This window comes from Magallana gigas, chromosome 9 (genome assembly GCF_963853765.1).
Source record: "Magallana gigas chromosome 9, xbMagGiga1.1, whole genome shotgun sequence".
Lineage (NCBI taxonomy): Eukaryota > Metazoa > Mollusca > Bivalvia > Ostreida > Ostreidae > Magallana > Magallana gigas.
The window spans coordinates 44264540-44287140 of NC_088861.1; the positions used below are offsets into that span (position 1 = coordinate 44264540).

Genomic DNA, 22601 nt, shown 5'->3' on the forward strand with positions numbered 1-22601 from the left:
CAATATCAATACAGTTTAAGTTTTAAACTATCATTTGTTTCAATATGAAGGAACAATCTCAAGGTTTTTTTTTTATTATTGACTGATGAATTATATCTAGAATGCCTTCTGTCTCTCCAAAAAACAAGATTAAACAGGTTTTGTAACATCCTCTTTAAAATGACGTCAAATTAGATATATGTATATGTCAAATAGAATATATCATACAGAAAATGATTTGTAATCATTTTTTTTATAGATATCAAGATACTTTTTTCTTGAAGGCCCTTAAATGCGGGAAAAAGTTTTATCAAATCAATTACGACGTCATAATAAATCAAGCACAAAAAGACACTCTTGAATTAATTTGAAATTAGATCACGAGAAAAACAACTCGTCTAGAATTAACAGTTCCGTGTCTTCATGTTTACAATAATGCAGCCGTTAAATGAACAGTTTAGTTATTCTATGAGTTCATATGAGGAAGCATATTTGTAAATGTAAATATTGTTGAGATAATGTATTAAGAGGAGATTAAATAGCAACGTCGTGTCATTTAGTCATCTCCGTTTTTAATATTAAGTTATTGTATGTTTGACTACTGAGAAGATTATAAGATCTGTCAAGGCTGAAGAAATGTACGCTTTGCAGCAGTGTACAATAAAGCTTAAATTACTGGGACTTTTTTCTATATTTATTTCTAATTCATGCAAAGATTATGGCACATTAGTGAAACGATCCCCTTAACAATCGATTGTGACATTTGCTGATATACCGGTATATGATTTCCTATTCTTTTTAACTGAAAATAATCTTTACTTTTCATACATTTCATTCATTTTAAACATACAAACTACATTATGTTATGTAGACTAAACCAAAGTACTAAGTTTTCACCCAATATAATGAATTGGGTATAAGAAATAGACAATTTCGATTTGGTTGAGTTTTCCCCCAAAGATTTCGATTGTTGTTAGCTGTCGATGAGAATGACGATACACTTATAACATTGAAAACTTATGTTGTAGAAAGCTTTTAAAAATACGGATTGTCAAATATATAAATAAAGAAATGAACAATAGTTTTAAAGTAAGGGCAACCCTTCCTAAGAACATTTATGCCCCCACTTTTGAACGGCTCTGATTCTGTACACTTTCAGTGCTGTCTATTTAGACTATTTGGAACTATTACTTAAGACTAATATAACTTTCGAAAAGTTTCCATTAAAATGCTTCACGTGCGGAGAAATCAAAAAAAAAAAAAAAAAAAAAAACCTCTTCATTTTGAAGCATTTCAAAGTTTTTAGTTTTGGAAAACGTTAGCTGTAAGAAGTGATGACGAGTTCTTTTTCAGGATGCGAGAGTGGCAAATATGGTGAAAATTGTATGCCGTGTCAAGGATGTGAAACATGTGATATAAACAGCGGGCAGTGTGGTAAGACCTAATATAAATCAATATTCATATTCAGTGTATTTCCCCTAATGTTAGCATTGGAAATCTGCGACGTTCAGTGTTCTATGAATACACTTTGCTAATTCATGCGCCATGAGCACAGATATAAAAGTCTTCAATTGTTTTGAGTATATTCATTTTATAAGATTACATGAAACATTCCAATTTACATGACTAATTTGATATTTACTCTTGAAAAATAATCATTGAATTATATCCACTCCTTAATGAAAAAGATTTTTCTATATTACAAAAATGTATGCTTTTAATGTAAGTAAATTTATCGCATCTTATAGAGGAGTGTACAGATGGACGGTATGGGCATAATTGTACAAGTATTTGTGGACATTGTGTGAATGGCAAACCATGTCAACGTGAAACAGGAGTTTGTGATCGAGGATGTGATCCGGGATACCAAACACTTCTCTGTTTAGAAGGTAATTAAAACTATCAAAACATATCGTTTAAAATATTGTTTTATGATTAACGCAGAACAATTTGACAAGCACATTACTTTAAGATGGTATTGAGATTTAAAATATTGTTTTATGATTTACGCAGAACAATTTGACAAGCACCCTACTTTAAGATGGTATTGAGAGTAAAACTTTTAAAAAGTTTTTTTCTTCTCTTACTTTACATGCTATAATCCTAAGTCGTTGTTTGTATTTAGTACAAATTATTTTTTCCATTGATGTTTTGTTATTTAAGTTATGTATACTATCATAAAAAATACATTAGGAACAGATTTAGGAACAGAAATCTTTCATTTAAGAAAATGAAAAAAAATATTTCAAAATTTCATTACGTTTATTACCTCAAAATTAGTTTTTGCAGGCAGAAGTTTTGAAAACGGTTTTTGTTCTTTAACATAATTTTAAAAACAGCACTTTCATTCATTTTCATCCCAAAACCGATCAACACTTCCTTGTGATTACATGTAAATTACACTGTCATTTCATTTGCTAATTCCATTTCAACTTTTCGATGAACTTGACAAAAAAGCTATTACATCACCCTTAAATGATTTCACAGCATGTTCAGGTGGTGTGTATGGACAAAATTGTAGCCTACCTTGTGGAAAATGCTTGGAGAACGAACAATGCCATCATATCAATGGAACATGCATGAATGGCTGTGGGAGAGGTTACCAAGGGTTAAACTGCACAGAAGGTCAGCGCTTACATCAGTTCACAACTTGTTTACTTCAATATTTTTGCGTGTCATATGGACATCAATTCCTTGTTTAATAAAATAGCTCTGCTTTTTATTAAAACATTTATGATACATATTTTCTTTTAAACATTATTTTGTTTCAGTAATGTGAATATGAAAATTTCGGAGAAAATTGAAATGAAAATGCAATTCAACCTATGAAAGTCTTTTTTAATACAATATATCCATGTATTTAAAGTTCATCATGACACTCAAAATAAGATGTTCTGATCACATGTCGTCTTCGATTAAATAATATCCCTATTGTTGAATTCTTGTCGGTGTGTTTAATTTATTAAAATTAAAGTTGACATTTAACATTAAAACACACAATCACAATAGTAAAACAAATCGGTAAGTATTAATTAACACATAACATATTTTGTTTATTGACAAGTGTGCACTGCTGGATATTATGGAGAGCACTGCAGCAGTATCTGTGGTCACTGTCTAAATAATTCGGCATGTGATCATATTACTGGAGTTTGTGAACTGGGATGCGAGTCCGGATTTCAAGGGGAAAATTGCACAAAAGGTATATGGCACTAAGGTAGAGATTCAGCAAATTATTATCTTGGAATGACAAATTTTATTGTAGGATTTATGAAATTTCATTTTACATTGGAAAAGTATGAATAGATTTGATATAAGATCTTGCCCCCATCCTCCCCCCAATAATAATAAAAAACTAAGCCAGAAAAGGTAGAGCACAATTTTCCTCTGTTTAGAAATAAGTTGGTTTCTCCATCTTTGATTAAGAAGAAAAAAATTAACATAGGCATACTATCAGAACCATCATCTCAGCGACTGCTTTCCAATTAAACGTCGCATGAATAATTTACTGATTTCCATAGTAATTTTGTAAAGAAATTAATCACAATCTTCATGTATTTAAAGATTTTAGGGTCATTTAAAATTGCAGGTATTAATGATGTCATATTTACAGTGCATTTTGATACAAATTGTCAAATATAAATATTACAGTTCAACACAATAAAATGTCCACAACATTTTAAGTAATGGTTCAAACTCACTGAAAATGATTATATCAAATTTTGTCATTCGTTATACATCCTATCAAAAGCTGCGAATTAATATTGACCTTGCCTGGTAAAAACTTATGAGTTATAGTGTCTGTACACGATATCCTTTGTACGGTTTTTCATTGAATTCAGTAATCGCGTCTAAACTCTTTAAATTGTTAGATTTTAATGTCATTTCACTTTATATAATTTATAGTGAACTAATGCAAGTTATAGATAAATAATGACAAAGCCAGAATATTACTCTAATAACATCATAGCCAATAACGGTAAAATATTCCGGAATTTTTCCGATGACGTCAAGCGACAATCGAATGACCTTACACCGAAACAATTATTAATATGATACATTTGACAACTGAATTCTGAATACTATGTTATGCAAAATTTATCAAATGATAATTATATTTATGTATTTATCTATATATTTATACATCTTACATTGTATAACGATACATTTGTTTACATCTTGTACTTATAGTTTCATAGATAATGTTTTTTAGCTTGTACTGGTGGAATGTATGGATCAAATTGCAGTGTGATTTGTGGAAACTGTTTTGAATCTCAGCAATGTCATCATATCAACGGAACGTGTATGAATGGTTGTAGTAGAGGTTACCAAGGTGTTCACTGCACAGAAGGTTTGCATTCATTCTAAAAGTGTAAACATTGTATAAAACAATATTTCTGCTTTTCATGAAGACATCGTTTTGATTCATTTTTCCTTGTAAATTATTTTTTCAAGAATGTGAAGATTACTTTTTCGGAGAGAATTGTGAGAAAAGATGCAATTCAACTTGTAAAAACTGTAACAAAACATCAGGTGAATGTGAAAACGGTTGTTATCCAGGGTGGACAGGGCGTTTCTGCCAGGAAGGTATCGTGTGTTTTTTATTAAAATCAAATAATGTATTTGGAACTGCTCATTTTTTCTACATGAATATCTTGATCACGTGTTTTGATTTCATGAAGCCAGAAGTGTTTATTATTGTTGGATTAACAGGATGAACCTCTGTCATTAAGTGACCCCCATGATTCCCGAAAGGTCTGGCATTGTTAAATCTGAACAACAGAGATTCATCCTGGTTTTGTTTCAATTTTTTTTAAGTATCAGCTGATGTTTACATTAACAAATAAGACAACACAAATCAAATTAAGCAAATAACGATTTACCACATAGGTAAAACAAATAAGTAAATAATGATTAATACACAAAATATTTGTTGAATTGACAAGTGTGCACTACTGGATTTTATGGAGAGAAATGCAGCAGCATTTGTGGACACTGTCTTAATAACTCGGTATGCGATCATGTTACTGGAGTTTGTGAACAGGGATGCGAACCCGGATATCAAGGGGAAAATTGCACAGAAGGTATGTGGCACCAAGGTAGAGATTTAGTAGATGAGACACTTGGAATAAAAAAGGACATTGGACATTTCATAAAATGTCCATTATAAAAAATAATCAGATATTATTATTTTTGAAATTAAGGATTTTGCCAAAATCTGTATTGTTTGATTTATAAAACTTATCTAGAAAAAAGTGCGTTATTTCCATCTTTCCATCTGTTAGACAGCAAATATATTTCAGCAGGAATATCTAGTTCAATGAAATTACCATTATATAAATTCAGAATGTTTAAAATATGTGTGTTTTAATGCTGCAATGTATACCCATACATTTTATATAGATTTCACGTAAAGTTTCTTGTATAATGTTGACAGTTTGTCTTTGGGGAATGTATGGATCAAATTGCCGTGTGACTTGTGGAAACTGTTTTGAGTCTAAGCAATGCCATTATATCAATGGAACATGTATGAATGGTTGTGGAAGAGGTTACCAAGGTGTTCACTGCATAGAAGGTTAGCACTTATTTTAATTCAGACCTTGTACAATTGTATAGAACTACATTTCTAGTTATGAAACAAGAGCCCCATGGGTCATATCGCTCACCTCGCGGGGGTGTTAAGGAAGCATATGGGCAATTTGCCGTCTTATTTTGACTGTTGTATTCAAAATCGTGAAATTAAATAATTATTTTGAATAAGATCAAAAACTTAGTATTATCCTTTAAAATAGATGTCAGTGCAATAAAATCGGGTAGTACATCACTGCCACATTGGTGCATTATCACGTGACAACTATAAATAGCTTACGTATATTCCTTAACATAAAATGAGATAGAACAACACTACCCCGCGGTTTCTAAAATAAAATAAACATACCAAGCGAAGGCAAAACATCCCCGTTTAATCAAAACCGCTGCTAGAATCCTATGTATTTCCTTATTAAAAAGTTATTCATCAGATTCTCGTAAAACCTTCCCAACATTTATAAAGTTTGCACGGAAAACGGCAAATTGCATTAAAACAACATACAACATGGGATTCTAGCAGCACTTTTTAATTTAAGCATTGATCAAACTAACGATACGTATAAAATTTCAAGTTCAATATACACGGGGTAGTGTTGTTCTAATCGGATTTTTATATCGTAAACAACGACAGAGGAAAGCCTGGCCGAGAAATAAAAGCAAATTTACATACCTTTTAGCGAATGATTGATGAAACTAACATCTACCCCAGTATTCTTATGTTCAATTCTCAATAAATCACACCACAATACTTTATTAGAGTTCTTAGATTAGTTATATTTTGAATTTGTTTACAATGCTTTCCGATCAAATTCACACGGCATTCAACTTTTAGTCATGACGTCATCAATGTGTAAATCTACGTAATACAAACTAATTTCTGGCGAAAATTGTCTTCAGTAATTTTTATTTGTTTTTGGTCTACGTTTCGTTGCTTATATTTTTGAATATGTACATAATAACTAAGATTTGTGATTTCACGGAATTACATGTAACTCAGATTCCATATGCTTCCTTAACACCCCCGCGCTGAGGAACAATAGGTATGATAAAATCAGCTTAATGGAGTCATAATACAAACTATCTGGACAATGTACAATAATACATGTAGATCCTGTATAAATAAAATCCATTTTCCCCTGGATATTCTTATGTTTATAATCATTAGACCCTTTTCTAACAGGATGATTTTATAGTCTTATCACATGTTGAGTATTGCAGTTCTCAAAAAGTTCTTAAGGAGGGAGTATTCTCGTTATCAAACATACTTCTTATAACAAGAAATTCATGAAATTTTGACACATTCAAACGGATCATGTTACCAAATGATTCTATCAGTTTAATCAACGTTGACCTTTTTGTTTTTGCATTAAGGTCAGGTCAAGGTCACTACCTTTTTCCTCAACGTAAAGGATAATAAAAATAAGTATAGCTCTTTGTAGTTCTGTAGACATTTGTTTAAGATTTGAAGATTCTATTCTTCAATGAAATGATAGAATATAAGAATGTCTATCAGCTTATCCTACTAAATTGGAATGGATATTTATACTAAAATTGATATTGCTTAATCCGCATTTCCTCTAATTATCTTAAATTTTGAAGAAATTTTATAAAATTTTTATGCTTCCAATAATAAAATATTTCCGATTTTTATGTATTATGGAGACTTTATGAAAAGATATAAATTGACAGAAAAGCTATTATATCGACCGTTTAATAAGAGATAACAACTTATTTTAGTGATTTTCTCTCAAAAACCAATGTATAGAAAGGGCGCTTTAAAACGCTTATAAAATGTAATTTGATAGGCAAATCATATTTTAAAAACATATTCTGAAACCCAAATATCATATCATTAGTTCACATTAGTAAAAAAAATCCAACATAAATGTTATTGTTTTTAAGATCAATTCTATGTAAGAATCAATGATTTATAAAGGGGTCTGGCCACGCATAGTCACCAATTTTCCTTATATTTCATACATGGACACACCTAGGTTTGAAACGCAAAAAACCACTAAAAGTTGGTTGCTGGGAGTTACCGTTGCCATGGTAATCGAGGCTAAAGATGGAAAAATAGCAAAACTTACCTACTTTGAAGCCATATTAGAAGGTTTTGCCCACTAATGTAAACTACCAAAGACATAAAACAGCCTTTATCCTATTTTCAACTTATATAAGAAAATTGATAGAGACACCAATACTTTAAGAATGTTACCATGGAAACCGTTATAAATTTTTAAAATCAGTTTTCTGCGGTTTTTTAATAAGCCCAAATGGGAAACTGTTAAATTTTTACATCCATATCAATGTCCATGCAATATATATTTTATCATGAAAATTGACATCCGTTGCTATGACAACAAAGCCAAAAATTAAGAAAAACTGAGAAATTGAATATTATTTTGATATGCTTTCATTCCTGATTTTAGAATGTATTTGCAATTGTTTTAGTTGAAACTTGTAAAAATATATCTAAATTTTTATTATGTACCACCAAAACCTTTGTTACGCAACAGAGAAGTGTTGTTGCTATGGAAAATTAAGTTGCGTAAAGAATCACACAGAAATTCTTACTTTTTGAAAAGTCCATAGCAACGGCAGTTATTTGTAAAAAATTTCAGATTTTTTTCAAGTGTCATAAAAGTTAAGGACATACTTCATTTTTTCTCACCATTTGATTTTATATATTTATTCATTATAAGTGAATAATATCCATTTAAAAATGCCTAAAAATTTGATAATTTTCCTAATTTTTAAGCTTGTTACCATAGCAACGGTTCTCAATTTTAATATCTATATTTTTAATTGCACAATCATAATAGTGTTTACTAAAAAATCCAAGATTTGCACTTTTTAATCAAATTAGATGAAGAAAACAGATTTTAAAATTTCTGTTTATTAACCATAGAAACGCTCTTAAAATATGCGTTTCTCCGTGAATTTTTTTCCTTCTTTTGAAAAATGACAACTATTTTTAATAATATATTCTACCCTGGAAACCCCAAGTTCTCCACATTACTCACAATATGTTCTCAAATTAGCATTAAAATGCCATTTTTACATCTTTACCATCGGTTACCATGGCAACGGGACCACATAGCAACCACCGAATGGTGTTAGGCTTTTGTACTTACCAAAGTCTATCAAATTATCAAGTATGAAGAAAATCCGTGACTTTGCGTGGCCACCGAATTTTGATTCTTACATAGAATTGATCTTAAAATGCTAAAACAGACTCATTAATCTGCAGCAATTCTGAATTGCGAAACATGTGATATTTTCCTACGCCAATATTACGCCAAAAATATAGTCCTTGTTAGATTCTATACATTGATTACTTTTTCTAAGCCAAGTTGTGTGATAGTAAAAGGGGAGAAAAATATACTATTTTAATTTCCTTTCATCTGGATTTAATGAACAATTAATCAAATTTACGTTTGACAAGTCGAAAACAAGAAAAGACTCCTTCCTTAACAATTGTTTATATATAGGATATAAACCTAAATCAAACTCTGAACCTTCTTGTGAAACCGAAGAATTGGGGACAAAGTCTTAACAATTATAAAGAATCATCTGGCTGATTAGTTTCTGAGAAGAAGATTTTTAAAGATTTATCCTACATATTCCAATGTAAAACTTTATACCCCCCCCCATTGTGGCCCAACCCTACTTCCGGGAGTGTCATAATTTTCACAACTTTGAATCTACACTACCTAAGAATGTTTCCAAACAAGTTTCAGTTTTCCTGGCTGATTAGTTTCTGAGAAGAATTTTTTTTAAAGATTTACTCCATATATTCCTATGTAAAAATTTAACACCCCCCCCCCCCATGTGGCTCCACCCTTATTCCATGGATCATGATTTTTCAGAACTTTGAATTTACACTACCTGAGGATAATTCCACACAAGTTTCAGCTTTCCTGCCTGATTGGTTTCTGAAAAGAATATTTCTAAAGATTAACTATATATATTCCTATGTTAAAATTTGACCCTCCACTGTGGCCCCACCCTACTCCTGGAGATCATGATTTTCACAACTTGAATCTACACTACCTGAGGATGCTTCCACACAAGTGTCAGCTTTCCTGGCAGATTAGCTTCTGAGAAGAAGATTTTTAAAGATTTACCATACATATTCCTATGTAAAACTTTGCCCCCCCCCCCCCAATTGTGGGCGAACTCTACTCCCGGGAGTGTCATGATTTTCACAACTTTGAATCTACAATACCTGAGGATGCTTCCACACAAGTGTCAGCTTTTCTTGCTGATTAGTTTCTGAGAATCTGAGAAGAAGATTTTTAAAGATTTACTATTTATATTCCTATGTAAAACTTTAACACCCCCCCCCCCCATGTGGCCCCACCCTACCCCGTGGGATTATGATTTTCACAACTTTGAATGAGGATGCTTCCACACAAGTTTCAGCTTTCCTGGCTGATTTGTTTCTGAGAAGAAGATTTTTAAAGATTTACTCATCATATTCCTATGTAAAACTTCGATCCCTCATTGTTGCCCAAACCTACCCCGAGGCGGTCATGATTTTCACAACTTTGCATCTAACCTACCTGAGGATGCTTGCTAAGAAGTTTCAGTTTTCCTGGCTGATTAGTTTTTGAAAAAAAGATTTTTAAAGATTTACTCTTTATATGAATATGTAAAAATTTGACACCCCCCCCCCCCATTGTGGCCCCTACCTTCCCCTGGGGATCATGATTTTCACAACCTTGAATCTACACTACCTGAGGATGCTTCCACACAAGTGTCAGCTTTTCTGGCTGATTAGTTTCTGAAAGGAAGATTTTTAAAGATTGACCCTATATATTCCTATGTAAGACTTTGACTCCCCCCCCCCATGTGGCCCCATCCTACCCCGTGGGATCATGATTTTCACAACTTTGAATCTACACTACCTGAGGATGCTTCCACGCAAGTTTCAGCTTTCCTGGCTGGTAATTTTCTGAGAAGAAATTTTTTAAAGATTTACTCTATATATTCCTATGTTAAACTTCGACCTCCATTGAGACCCCAGCCTACCCCCGGGGATCATGATTTGTACAATAGGAATCAAATTTGAATTGGATGCTTCAAAACAAGTTTCAGATTTCCTGGCTTAATGGTTCTGAGAAGACGATTTTGAAAATTTCTCAAAATTGTTCATTAATTTCTAATTATCTCCCCTTGAAAAAGGATGTGGCCCTTAGTTTTCACAACTTTGAATCTACACTACCAAAGGATGATTTGTACCAAGTTTGGTTGAAATTGGCTAAGTAGTTCTTGAGAAGATGTTGAAAATGTGAAAAGTTTACGGACAGACGGACGGACAGACGGACGGACAGACAAAATGTGATCAGAAAAGCTCACTTGAGCTTTTAGCTCAGGTGAGCTTAAAAGACATCGTTTTAATACAGTTTTCTTGTTTACTTTTTTTCAAGAATGTGATGATTACTTTTTTGGAGAGAATTGCGAAAAAAGATGTAATTCAACTTGTAGAAACTGTAACAAATCATCAGGTGAATGCGAATACGGTTGTTATCCAGGATGGACAGGGCGTTTCTGCCAGGAAGGTATCGCATTTTCTTTTTTAAAATCAAGAATGTACATTGTACTTTAAATTTATCCCTACAGTTAACAGGAACAACTTGATAACGTGTTGGTTTGATTTAATGAAACCAGTGAAGCTGTTTTCACAGGATACACCTCTGCCATTCGGTTAATCGAATGTTACCCAATCGGTCTTGAAATATGAACTCTGTATAGCAGATATTCATTCTGCTTTTGTTTCACTCTTTAAGTATAAATTGATGTTAACATTAAGAAACAAGACCACAATAAAACCTTAAGAAGCAAATCTATATTTGCCACAATAATGAAACAAATCAGTATATATTGAATAATAAAAACATATTTGATGAACAATAAAAAGAAATACAACAATGAAAATAAAATTAGTAAGTATTGATTAGTACAATATGTTTGCTAAATTAACAAGAATGTACCGCTGGATATTATGGAGGGCTCTGCAGCAGCATTTGTGGACACTGTCTTAATAACTCGACATGTGATCATATTACTGGAGTTTGTGAACAGGGATGCGAGCCCGGATATCAAGGGGAAATTTGCACAGAAGGTACAGATATAATTTTAAGTTAGAGGTTCGGCAAATTAGAGAGAAACTGTATTGTGTATTGAACGATTTATGACCCTTCGTTTGAAGCGTCGCTATATTTTCTCATTGAAAAAGTATGAATGGAATCTTACCAAAGTAAGAATGAACGAAACTGATCTAGGAAAAGCACGAAGTGCTTTATTTTAATCCCTTTAGAACGCAGTATTTCAACGAGATTGTCTCGCTCAATTTATTATGATAAGAATATTTATGACTATTTAAAAGTGAATATAGTGCTATTTAGCATTAATTTTAAATGAAAAAATAATTTTAATCTATTCTGTGTATATTATATATATATATATACATGTAGTTATTTGCAGCTTGCACGTCTAGTAACATATACAGTGTATAATGTTTACGGCCTGTAATGGTGTATAATGTTTACAGCCTGTAATGGTGGAATGTATGGTACAAATTGCAGTGTGACTTGTGGAAACTGTTTTGAGTCTCAGCAATGTCATCATATCAACGGCACATGCATAGATGGCTGTGACGATAGATATCAAGGCTTGAAATGTATTGAAGGTAAGGACAATCAAAGTAAGAAACGGAGTATCGGTGTGTACCTGTGCTTCTAAAAGAATGGTTTGCCTTTGTTAAACATTAATTGGATAGTTAATACTCCAGGATATTTTTTATTTTTCATAGATTAATTCAAATAAATAACTTTTAAAAAATTCTTCCGATTTGTGGATACACTGCAAGTTATCTCCGTCAAATTCTAACGATAACAATCCCAGCATTGATGCAGGCCATCTTTAAATTATAGGGTAATCAAGAGCCAGTTGTTCGATATATTTAAATTGTTGCTTAGAGTACCATAGTGATAATAACTTTGCTGCTAACATATATAATTTTGCCATTTTTATTTGTTCTTTGTGTAACAATATTATTTGTTTTTATAGGATAATAATGATCTTTGATTTACATGTGGAAATAGGTACATGTAACATCATTCAGAAGAAATTATGAAACTTTTTTATTAATTACGGAATTTGAATGGTAAAAGCACGATTCGAAAGTCTGAGCATATGCATTATTTCCTCTGGATGTGTTTGCTATTTTTGCAAATGTAACCTCCAAAGTGTTTTCATTTGGGGTAAGGTTCATCATTGATTTTCTAAAAAAAATGTATTCAACTAGTAACGAAATAAATATGACGATCCAGATTTTTTATTTCTTTTATTTCAGAGATACTACAAATACTTCAGTTTAAAAGTAACAGTTTGGAATTGAGAGAAGGCAAACCTGCCTGGTTCGAATTACAAGTACTTAGTCATTCAGATTTTAAGGTCGAATGGTTTCATGATGGATATATGATTACCACCTCACGAGCAAGATTCATTATTACATCTACTGATATGAAAAACGCAACATCGTTTCATACTTTGCAAATTGATAGAGTTATGCAGCGTGACACAGGTGAATTTTCATTCAGCTTTATTTAAGAAATCTATAGTCTACGGTTTTTTAGCTCACCTGAGCTGAAAGCTCAAGTGAGCTATTCTGATCACATTTTGTCCGTCGTCCGTCTGTCCGTCTGTCTGTCCGTCCGTCCGTCTGTAAACTTTTTACATTTTGAACTTCTTCTCTAAAACCGCTTATCCAATTTCAACCAAATTTGGCACAAAGCATCCTTATGGGATGGCGAATATAAATTGCAGAAATAAAAGTCCGATCTGTATTCAAAGCGGAGAAAACCTTGAAACTGTAGAAAAAGGGGTGTGCATTCTTAAAAATCTTCTTCTCAAGAACTACCGAGGCAAATTCAACGTAGTTTAGCATAAATTATCCTTATGGGAAGGAAAATATAAATTGCAAAAATTAAGGTCTAATTCAGTTTCAAATCTGAGTTATTACGAAAAAATGATAAAGGAAAGGCGTGTTTCAGCTTCGGTTCGGTTCGGCATCCGGTAAAATGGGTAGGCAAGACTTTGCCTGGTCAAAACAAAAGATTGGCAGTTATTAATCTGCCAATCTCATTAAAATTTCAGGATATTTGATGGACCAGTTATATTTGTATTCGCTGTAAATATTGCCGCAAAATAATGCGTATTTGGAATTGACAATTGCCGATCTGCCCCGGCTTTTATTTTGCCAAGGCCCGGGTTTGCATACCCATTTTACCAAGACTCGTATTCCATACTTCTAAAACGAGGTTCTTTGTTTAAAGCAGCCATGACATTATACGAAAAAGGGTCGATCTGACTATGATGAATTTGCTTGTTATGCAACGGGAAATTTTTGAAACATGCAAAATATATTGGTGCCGATTTTGTGAAGTAAATTGAGGCTAAATATTTCAATGCGTTGACAGATTTCACACATGACTTTGGTGTTAGCTTGTTCTGATTTTCGTTTCGTTTTCATTATTTATGCTTTGTAATTTAACCTGGGAACTCTCGTATTTCGTGATTTTACGTATCAATTCAAACAGAGACTTCGGTAAATCAAACAGTTAACTGTTTACCTGCGCAAATTAAGCAAAATCTGATGTATCAAAAAAGTACTGAAATACAATTCATTCTATCTGTAATTCGGCATTATCTTTTGCGTAATGGTAGATTAATGCAATAGGTTTTGTTGAGATCGATGCTCGGCATTTTCTCGAGTTTATTCAGTTTAAATAGAGTTTGATATCGCTGAAGGAAATATGTAGGTATATATACATGTATATATATGATTCATTTCGAAAAAATAAATTGTGTTCTTTATTTGTCATAGTGCATGCATGTTTCTTGTGTTTAATTGTTTACAATTTCTATTTACTAACCATATTTGAGTGTTAAGCTTCGAATTATAAGCAAGATAAAGAGATTTGCTCACAATTCTATGTTTGTACACAGATCTTAAAAACTAAAGATTAAAAAAGAAAAAGAAATTGTCAATATTTATTAAGAAAATTTTCAAAGTCTGTTCTTCCAGAAACCAATTTTAACAACTTATTGTATTGTAAACTTAACCTTTTTTCGTCATTATTACTCCTACTGTACATGTGATCCTTGACTGTGTTTGTGTACATTTGTATAAACTGATTTTGAACCTTAAATACCAATGAACTGGTCGTGAGTGAATAAAAGAATTGAAAATCTTAGGCCATTCTTTTTTTCCATTTTAAATGCTGAATAGGAAATACCAAGTTAAAAATCTTAAGCTGAATGTAATAAAGTCATGTCAACAAAATATGACTCAAACCTAGGGAAACTGTGAGCTCTGTATCTTGCTTATAATTCTACGATTGACGCTGAAATTTTGGTTGAACATTAGAAATTCTATATGAATTAGAGTATGTTAAATACTTGTACAAACAAAATAAAAGAATGATATTCTGTATATACCTACTCTCTGGGGTCCCCTCATTATACAATGAATAATGTGAAATCTACATCAATTTTGATAGTTTTTCAGACACGAGTAAATAAAAACGACATCTTTAAAACAGTTTCCATAGTTCTGACACATTTCTGTTATGGGGATATAATAATAATCGCTATTCCTAAGAAAATATCACAGCGTTTGTACGCACAGTTTGTACGCGAGGTAAATAACAGTCATTTAATTATAATGGAGAAGACAAATTAAATTTTTGAATGTTTTAATTTGAGGAATTGAGCACATTGAGGTACAATTTTCTTCTTCACATCTATACATGTAGGATTTTTTAAATAAAATACAATAACTATTATATATTTTTTTTAAATACAATAACAAGTAAGTAGTTGATGAAACAAATGTACCTATATGCTCTCATATATTTTGATCGCTTTACAAAGTGGGGGGGGGGGGGCAGAACGAAAATATAGGGAATTGGAAGTTAACAACTTAACAGTGTACCCCTACCAAATGTTTAGTTTTATATCTTGCGTAGGATTTTCTTATTCTGGTAAAAAATAGTATTTCATGAAGGTACAATGTCAATGATTACTTGTATGCAAAAATAAGTGTAAAATTCGAATACTTGACAATATTTATTTTTTGTTATTCTACCGAGGGACCATATGGCACAATATCTTTTGAACGCCCATTGTTGCTCAGGTGAGCGATGTGGCCCCATGGGCCTCTTGTTTGGAAAGGAATGTTTGTTATTCTCAACACTTGTCATTGTAGGTGAATGGAAAATAACTGTATCTAATGAGGTGACCTACGTAACACGGAAAGTGACAGTTACAGGTGAGATTTTCGTTTCAAAACCATTTAAAATGACATTATATTAGTAAGTTAATGGCAAGTATACAATTAGTTTGAAAAAAAACAATGCCGTGGAACTGTTGCCTTTTTAAATCGTAGAAATGATGTTCTGTGTTTTGTAGTTATTCCTGAACTGGTAATTAAGACGAATCCGCAGTTTGACTTTTCAGTACCGAGTGGAGACAATATTTACCTTCAATGTACAGTATCTAATCCAGAATCTTTGTATCATGTCACCAATGGAAGGATTGTGTTCATGAAAAATGGGTCCCTACTCTCAGGTTTGATAAACAATATGCTGTACCTAAAAATTGTTTCCTTAATATATCAAAAAAGAATATTTTCATTGGAGTTTCCGGGGGCTTCAAAAACCAATTCACAAAGTAGTGTTCACTTTAATTTTCAGTTGGTGAAAGTTATACTAATTTTTCCACTATATGGAGAAAGTTGTCAGCAACAGGCAATGACTCAGGTAGATACACCTGTGTACACTCCGGCTACGATTACCAAGTTTCCGTGTCCGTCTATATAAATGTTATTCAACCACGTGAGTTAAAAAGGAATTTTTGAAATAAATGAGGAGTAAAACAAATCAATTGAATAAATAAACACATGATGCAAATATTGATATTATTTAAAGTTAGAAATTCCAAATGGAAAAATGATGAACTATTTATTTTGAATTTTTTAATGAAATATAAAATCATATTTATTGTTCTTTTGCTTAATGGTTTAGGAGTGGGTGGGTATATAAATTGGATTCATTGCGATGAATTATTGCTCATTTTAGTTGCCTTTTGTTAAATCTGTAGAACAGAAAGGATGCAAAAGTGAACAATCAGACGGTATAATATGGAATACTACACTTGCTGGAACAACTAAAAAAGAACCTTGTCCAGAAAATCAAATCGGTATCACAGTTTGATTAAGCTCTCTAAATTAAAAAACATAAATCTAATGAATAAATTAATGAAAACACATTCTCAATATTTTAAAAGATATATATTAATATATTTTAGGCTTTGTAACAAGGTATTGTAACTCAGATGGAATATGGGTGTCTCCTAGCTTTCTAAAGTGCATGGACGAAGCTTTAATGATTGCATCAACTGAGGTATTTCTATTGTTGTATAGTACTTACTGTCTATGGACATTTGTACATATATACATTTTTGTATAAGACACAATTATACAATCAAAGATCAAACTACTTTATAGATCTATATCAATTTTTAATAAAAAATGCATTGTTTATTAGTTAGACAGTATAATACAAGACGGAATTCAAAATAAGGAGAAAATTCAAGAGACGATGAACAATACTCTACAAGTCATGCAAAATCTAACATCGTCTAAGAATGAGATCAATTCTGGAGACCTAAGTTCCTCTTTGGATATCTTAGAAAAAATTGTTAACGTCACTAATTCTACCCAGTCAATTATCGAGAAAAAGGTAATCTACCATTTTTTGTTTAGTTATTTCATTTCCTGATAAGTTACAAGCCATCTTTTTTGGTTGCTAAAACAATAAGGAATAATAAATGAAAAATTACAATAAGGTCTTTCCACCTTTCTCATTTTTTCCAGGGACAGCTTTTTATTACGAGAGATTAAAAAAAATCTTTATAGAATTGACCATTGAAAGTTATGGTACCAAACGACCCTTTGCTTGATAGCTCTCAGAACTTACAAAGTTATTGCCCTTGTGTATGAAAAGCTTGTTATCACTAAAGCTGTCAGAGTTAGAGACTTGAAACTTTTACTAATGCGTTATGTTCACTTAGATGCTCCTTCAATCTATTTTTACCGAAAAGACCTGGGGCCCCCTTTTAGCAGTTATTGCCCCTGAAAGTTTTGAAAACAACTTTTTTACCTAACCTCGCAGAGACATCGGATTGATTGGAATTAAAGCGTCTACCTTGGCCGATTAAAATGACATAAAGATCAAAGGTCAAGGTCTTTTAAAATATGTGTACTAATGAGCTTTCATATTTATTTTGTTAATGAAGGTATTGATAAACTTTTTCATGGATGTAGTAGGGCTTCTTACAACATTTCAAAATATAACCCTTTAGCCTCTACCTTGAAACAATTACAGAGGCATTGTCCCTATTGAAAAAATGCTGTTATTATGCTACTCCTCATAAACCGTTAGAGGTAGATACTTGAAGCTTTTACCACTGTCGTCAGTACACTTAGAGGTTCTTTTATTCTATTTATACCGAAGGGGTCCACCTCACCATTCTAGCAATTATAGCCTCTGAAGGTTTCGGCATTTATTAAAAACACTAACAACTTTTGAACCAATAATCATAGATACTCCGGCTCACCTGGGATGGAAGCGTCTACATTAGCCGGTCAAAATGACATAAAGGTCAAAAGTCAAATTGCATACTAAATTGTTTGACATTTTTTGAAATAAAATAACGCAGAGAAAATACTTCATTAATTGAATTAAAACTAAAATATTATAATCATATAAAATAATGAGGTGGAAAGACTTCCAATAGTTCGAGAAAAACAAGTCTACTAGTGTTTATTTCTTTCTAAAAATCATTTGGGATCAAATACAAATATAAAAAGTATTTTAGATCAAAATGCGATGTTTTATACACAGTTAGTTATATATAAAATATGGTTTAATAAAAAAGGCCATGTAATGAAATAGTATTTTGGATTGGTATGATAAATAGGAGCAGCATAACTAATCTAATTCTCTGTGAGGGGGTTGTTTTCCTTATCGTTTATTTAACTGTTTAATTTTGAATGTTCACAGGTTTTTTATGCTGTTGTCGATAATGTTTTGTCCTCCAATAACACGAGGTCATGGTCTATTGTCAGTAAAGAGGTATATACATTTTGAATTTTAAAGGGCATTTACTTTATATTTCTTTCGGAAAATTTATGGTTACAATTAAAAATGACGAAGCAAATTGCATCGGATTTGTAACAACATCTTTTCCTATTTCAACTGAATTTAGACAGCTTTTTAATCCCATTGTTTTTATCTTTAGTCAGAAAAGGATGCTAGTTCTCTCTTAAAGACTATGGAGCGCCTTAGTGACATTATTATTAAAAACCACAATATTACAACGACTCAGTTTAGTGGCTCAAATTTTGGTAAATATATTTGAACAGTTCATTGTTTTATTTTAATTTTTTAGAACGGTAGCCTATTTCCGTGTTTTCTTTTCTTTTTTTAAGAGCTTAAAATTGACAAAACTAATATTGACCAAAGAGAAATCCGTTTTCCCGATCCGACTTCGATGAACATTTCTAGAAATTTAGAAGACCCATCTACCTTTCTCGAGCTACCAAAACAAGGTGGACATGCTGAAAAGGGTATAAATATAATACTTTTTCGCAGTATTTGAATATACCTATTAAACAACCATTTGCGTAATTGAGAAAAAAGTTACAAATTATGGGTATTACTAAAAACCCTAGTTTAGAATAATATGTCACGAACTAGAATAAAATGATAATAGAAAATGTATTTTTTGTGCAAAAATTCCGTATACTTCTGTTTATCACACTGAAACATTCTATTTCATTTTGATAGCTATCAACTATGTGGCTGTAATTTACAAAACAATGTCAGACATTTTGTCCTCTGATTTCCACAGGTTAGTCTTTTGCATTTTAACTGTAATCGCGACATTATATAACAATGAATATAGCGTGTGTTTAAAGAAAGAAAACCATTAAAAACACTTTATCAAAATACGATAAGAGATTACCTAAAACGATTTTAGGAAATGCATTCGTCGGCAGCAGAACCGCAGCACGTTTTAAAATCTTAATAAAATTTAGACGTAAATGTAAAAAAAAAAACGACGCAACTATTTTGTAGTAAAATGATTCTGGAAAGTCGCGATATGATTCTTGAAAGTTATGATATAGATCAAAATATACAAGACAATTAAAATTTAATAAAACAACATATTTGATGCAATTCTATACTAAACCAAGCATGGTCCTCTGATTTGATATTTACCTAGTGTCAATAGATTTACCGAATTGAGATGATAAACAGTTTTCAACATTTCAAAAGCATATCAATTTCACAATTTCAATGACATCAAGTTCTGGATTAAAATCTTTGATTCCTGAAAATAAATTTATTGCATAGTATTACAGTGTAATAATTTTTAAATTACTTTATGTATTTATATAACATGTTTTTAAATAAACAGAAATGATAATGAAAATGAAGAAAAAACGTCACCAAAGAAAATGGAATATGTCAATTCTGCAGTACTCTCTCTTACAACACAGGCTGATTTTGGGGAGTTGGATCCGCCACTGAATTTAACGTTTAAACACGTCAACCAAGTAAGAATTCATTACTTATCAAATCAATTACAAAAACAGTTTATGTTTATAATATGTAAACAATAACATATTTTGTACAATAGGGACATTTTTAAGAAATTGAGTTGATGTGTATATGTGTATAAAAGGGTGGGTATATCTTCAGGTTGATACATGATACAAAAATAATAAAGAAATTTAAAGACAATACATACGAGCTTGTATGTTGATCTCCTGATACCGAAGCTTAAATGTGATAGAGTATTGATAAAAGTTACATATGTTGTACATGATGATATAATCTTTGTTTTATACATATATTGTGTTGACCTAGAAAACCTGCTTCAATAAGAATGACAACTCAATATTTGTTGAAAAAGAAATCGTAAATAGTTTAAACCTACGCACAAAAAACAGAGAGCGTCGGTGAATTTTAAATACCTTTTTTAAAGTTAAATTTATTGAGTGGTTAAGATTTTGAAAATAATAAGACTGAAATCAGATTTAGATGGATTTTCAAAGAAAATCGTACCGTACTTCAAAATCACCGTGTTTTTCCCGTAAGATTTAAAAACAAGCTGTTCATTTTTCTATTAAACAAATCAGACAGTGAGGTAAAAAGCAGCTATTTTACATAGATAGTATACATGTATGGTAAATGCACAATACAAAAAAATATATGTTCAGTTATTATGCTTTGCGATTTTGCTAGGAATTTGCGAGAAAATTGTATTAAGACGTAGCAAACTGAGTGTTTCCTTCTTTGACAGTTTGCAAATTGTCACGATGTCGACCATTGCATATAATCTTACACAACTTCTAATCTATGATAACTTGCATGTATTATAATTGCTGTTGTGTAAAAATAAATAAATGCGATTTTAAATTGCAAACAATACATATGCTTTAAATAAAGTTATTTCCATTAATGTGCTTCCATTCAGATACTAGGGAGATTCCAAGTGTTTCATTTTGAATATATCGTAAACGAATTGCAATGATAAATATCAGGTTCCTAAAATATCAATTTTTTTCATTCAATTTGCATTATTTCTTCATTAGATTGAATCTAAAAGAATGCAAGTCATATGCGTCTCCTGGGATTTTGCTATAAGGTATGCTTTCCTTAAAGATGTTGTTTTCTCAGGATGTAATATTTTAGGGATTTATTTTTACTATTAAAAACATGGAAGTCACTAACCTTTAAAGTAGGCCATTGGCCTATTGTTTGAAAGTAAAAATACTAACTCTACAATCAAAGCTCTATAACCAACAATAGATGGTATTCTCATCGTTTTTTTTATATTCTTAGTAAACATCATCATTAAGATATGATTATATTTTTATAGGACTTTACTTTGTTTGGCATATAAAGAAAAATAACGGGTTACAATCGTTTTATCTGCAAATGAATATATTCAATCGTTTCTATTTTGCCGGAACTAGCAAATGGACGGAAAGGGGATGCAAAATGAAACAAAGCGACCACAGTACAACAAAGTGCCAATGCAATCATCTTACGAACTTTGCCATTTTGATGAGGCCATATTCAGCTGTGAGCTTAATTTTCTTTTTTTCTTTTCTTTACTTTTCTTTTCTAAATTATATATACATACCTTAAAGGAAAATTAGTTATCAAAATAGTTAATAAATATATAAGATATGAATTTCATATTAGAATGTGAAAGACAAGCAGTCCTTGAAAACGATGTCTCTGGGTGGTGTCATCATTTCCATATTATTCACAGTTATGACATTGATTATATATGTCCGGATATGGAGGTATGTATATTTCAACGGAAGACCTTGAACTGATTGTGATGGTAATTCTTTATTATTGTTATTTTTCTTCTAGACGATTTTTAAACCTAAATAACCTTTTTGTATGTCATCCGATTTCATTCCAATTTTAAGGGTGTGTTGTAAATAAGATTTAATTTTTAAGTCAGAAAAAAAATAAGAAATCGTAACTTCCGTGTTTGAGTTATTCCCTTTTAAATTTTAATTAGGGGCATTCGTTTCCGGACAAAGGCTCCGAAATGGTCCGTAGCAAAAACTCCAAAGTTAGAAATCTTTAAAATTGACGCTTTGAATGTTGTCCTCTGATTTTTGTATTTTGGTTTTTTCCAATTGTGCTACTTGAACTACACAATTGAAATCTATGTTTTAAAAATTGTTTATTTTTACTCATGTTTTTGCTTCGTAACTTTTTAGTTTGAAATATTTTCTAAATGCATATAGAACAAAAGTTGTGCATACGTTAAAGGGCTTTCATTTGAGACCAAAAAAGGGGCTGGCCCCTTAAAGAAGGCATCTAGGTACCTGGAAAGTCTTTGCTGTATAACTAAGTTGTCCTTCATTA

The 22601-nt window shown here is 31.6% G+C and overlaps 1 protein-coding gene across 7 annotated transcripts in view; it reads left to right on the forward strand.

Annotated features, from left to right (window-relative positions):
- Nucleotides 1-22601, forward strand: part of LOC105329135 (adhesion G protein-coupled receptor B1) — a 35433-nt gene that overhangs the window by 6832 nt on the left and 6000 nt on the right. For 6 of the 7 annotated variants that reach the window (XM_066071052.1, XM_066071048.1, XM_066071047.1 and 3 more), the window contains exons 4-29: nucleotides 1333-1413; nucleotides 1728-1868; nucleotides 2467-2604; nucleotides 3044-3181; nucleotides 4193-4330; nucleotides 4435-4566; nucleotides 4926-5063; nucleotides 5417-5554; nucleotides 11001-11132; nucleotides 11558-11695; nucleotides 12125-12262; nucleotides 12929-13159; nucleotides 15845-15907; nucleotides 16048-16206; nucleotides 16332-16472; nucleotides 16738-16836; nucleotides 16945-17039; nucleotides 17184-17378; nucleotides 18702-18773; nucleotides 18940-19045; nucleotides 19130-19267; nucleotides 19488-19551; nucleotides 20122-20260; nucleotides 21302-21354; nucleotides 21686-21794; nucleotides 21918-22021. In XM_066071052.1, coding sequence (XP_065927124.1) covers nucleotides 1333-1413; nucleotides 1728-1868; nucleotides 2467-2604; nucleotides 3044-3181; nucleotides 4193-4330; nucleotides 4435-4566; nucleotides 4926-5063; nucleotides 5417-5554; nucleotides 11001-11132; nucleotides 11558-11695; nucleotides 12125-12262; nucleotides 12929-13159; nucleotides 15845-15907; nucleotides 16048-16206; nucleotides 16332-16472; nucleotides 16738-16836; nucleotides 16945-17039; nucleotides 17184-17378; nucleotides 18702-18773; nucleotides 18940-19045; nucleotides 19130-19267; nucleotides 19488-19551; nucleotides 20122-20260; nucleotides 21302-21354; nucleotides 21686-21794; nucleotides 21918-22021 — 3220 coding nt within the window. Of the gene's footprint in view, nucleotides 1-1332; nucleotides 1414-1727; nucleotides 1869-2466; nucleotides 2605-3043; nucleotides 3182-4192; nucleotides 4331-4434; nucleotides 4567-4925; nucleotides 5064-5416; nucleotides 5555-11000; nucleotides 11133-11557; nucleotides 11696-12124; nucleotides 12263-12928; nucleotides 13160-15844; nucleotides 15908-16047; nucleotides 16207-16331; nucleotides 16473-16737; nucleotides 16837-16944; nucleotides 17040-17183; nucleotides 17379-18701; nucleotides 18774-18939; nucleotides 19046-19129; nucleotides 19268-19487; nucleotides 19552-20121; nucleotides 20261-21301; nucleotides 21355-21685; nucleotides 21795-21917; nucleotides 22022-22601 lie in introns of those variants that run through there. The other variant, XM_066071053.1, reaches the window with a different exon arrangement.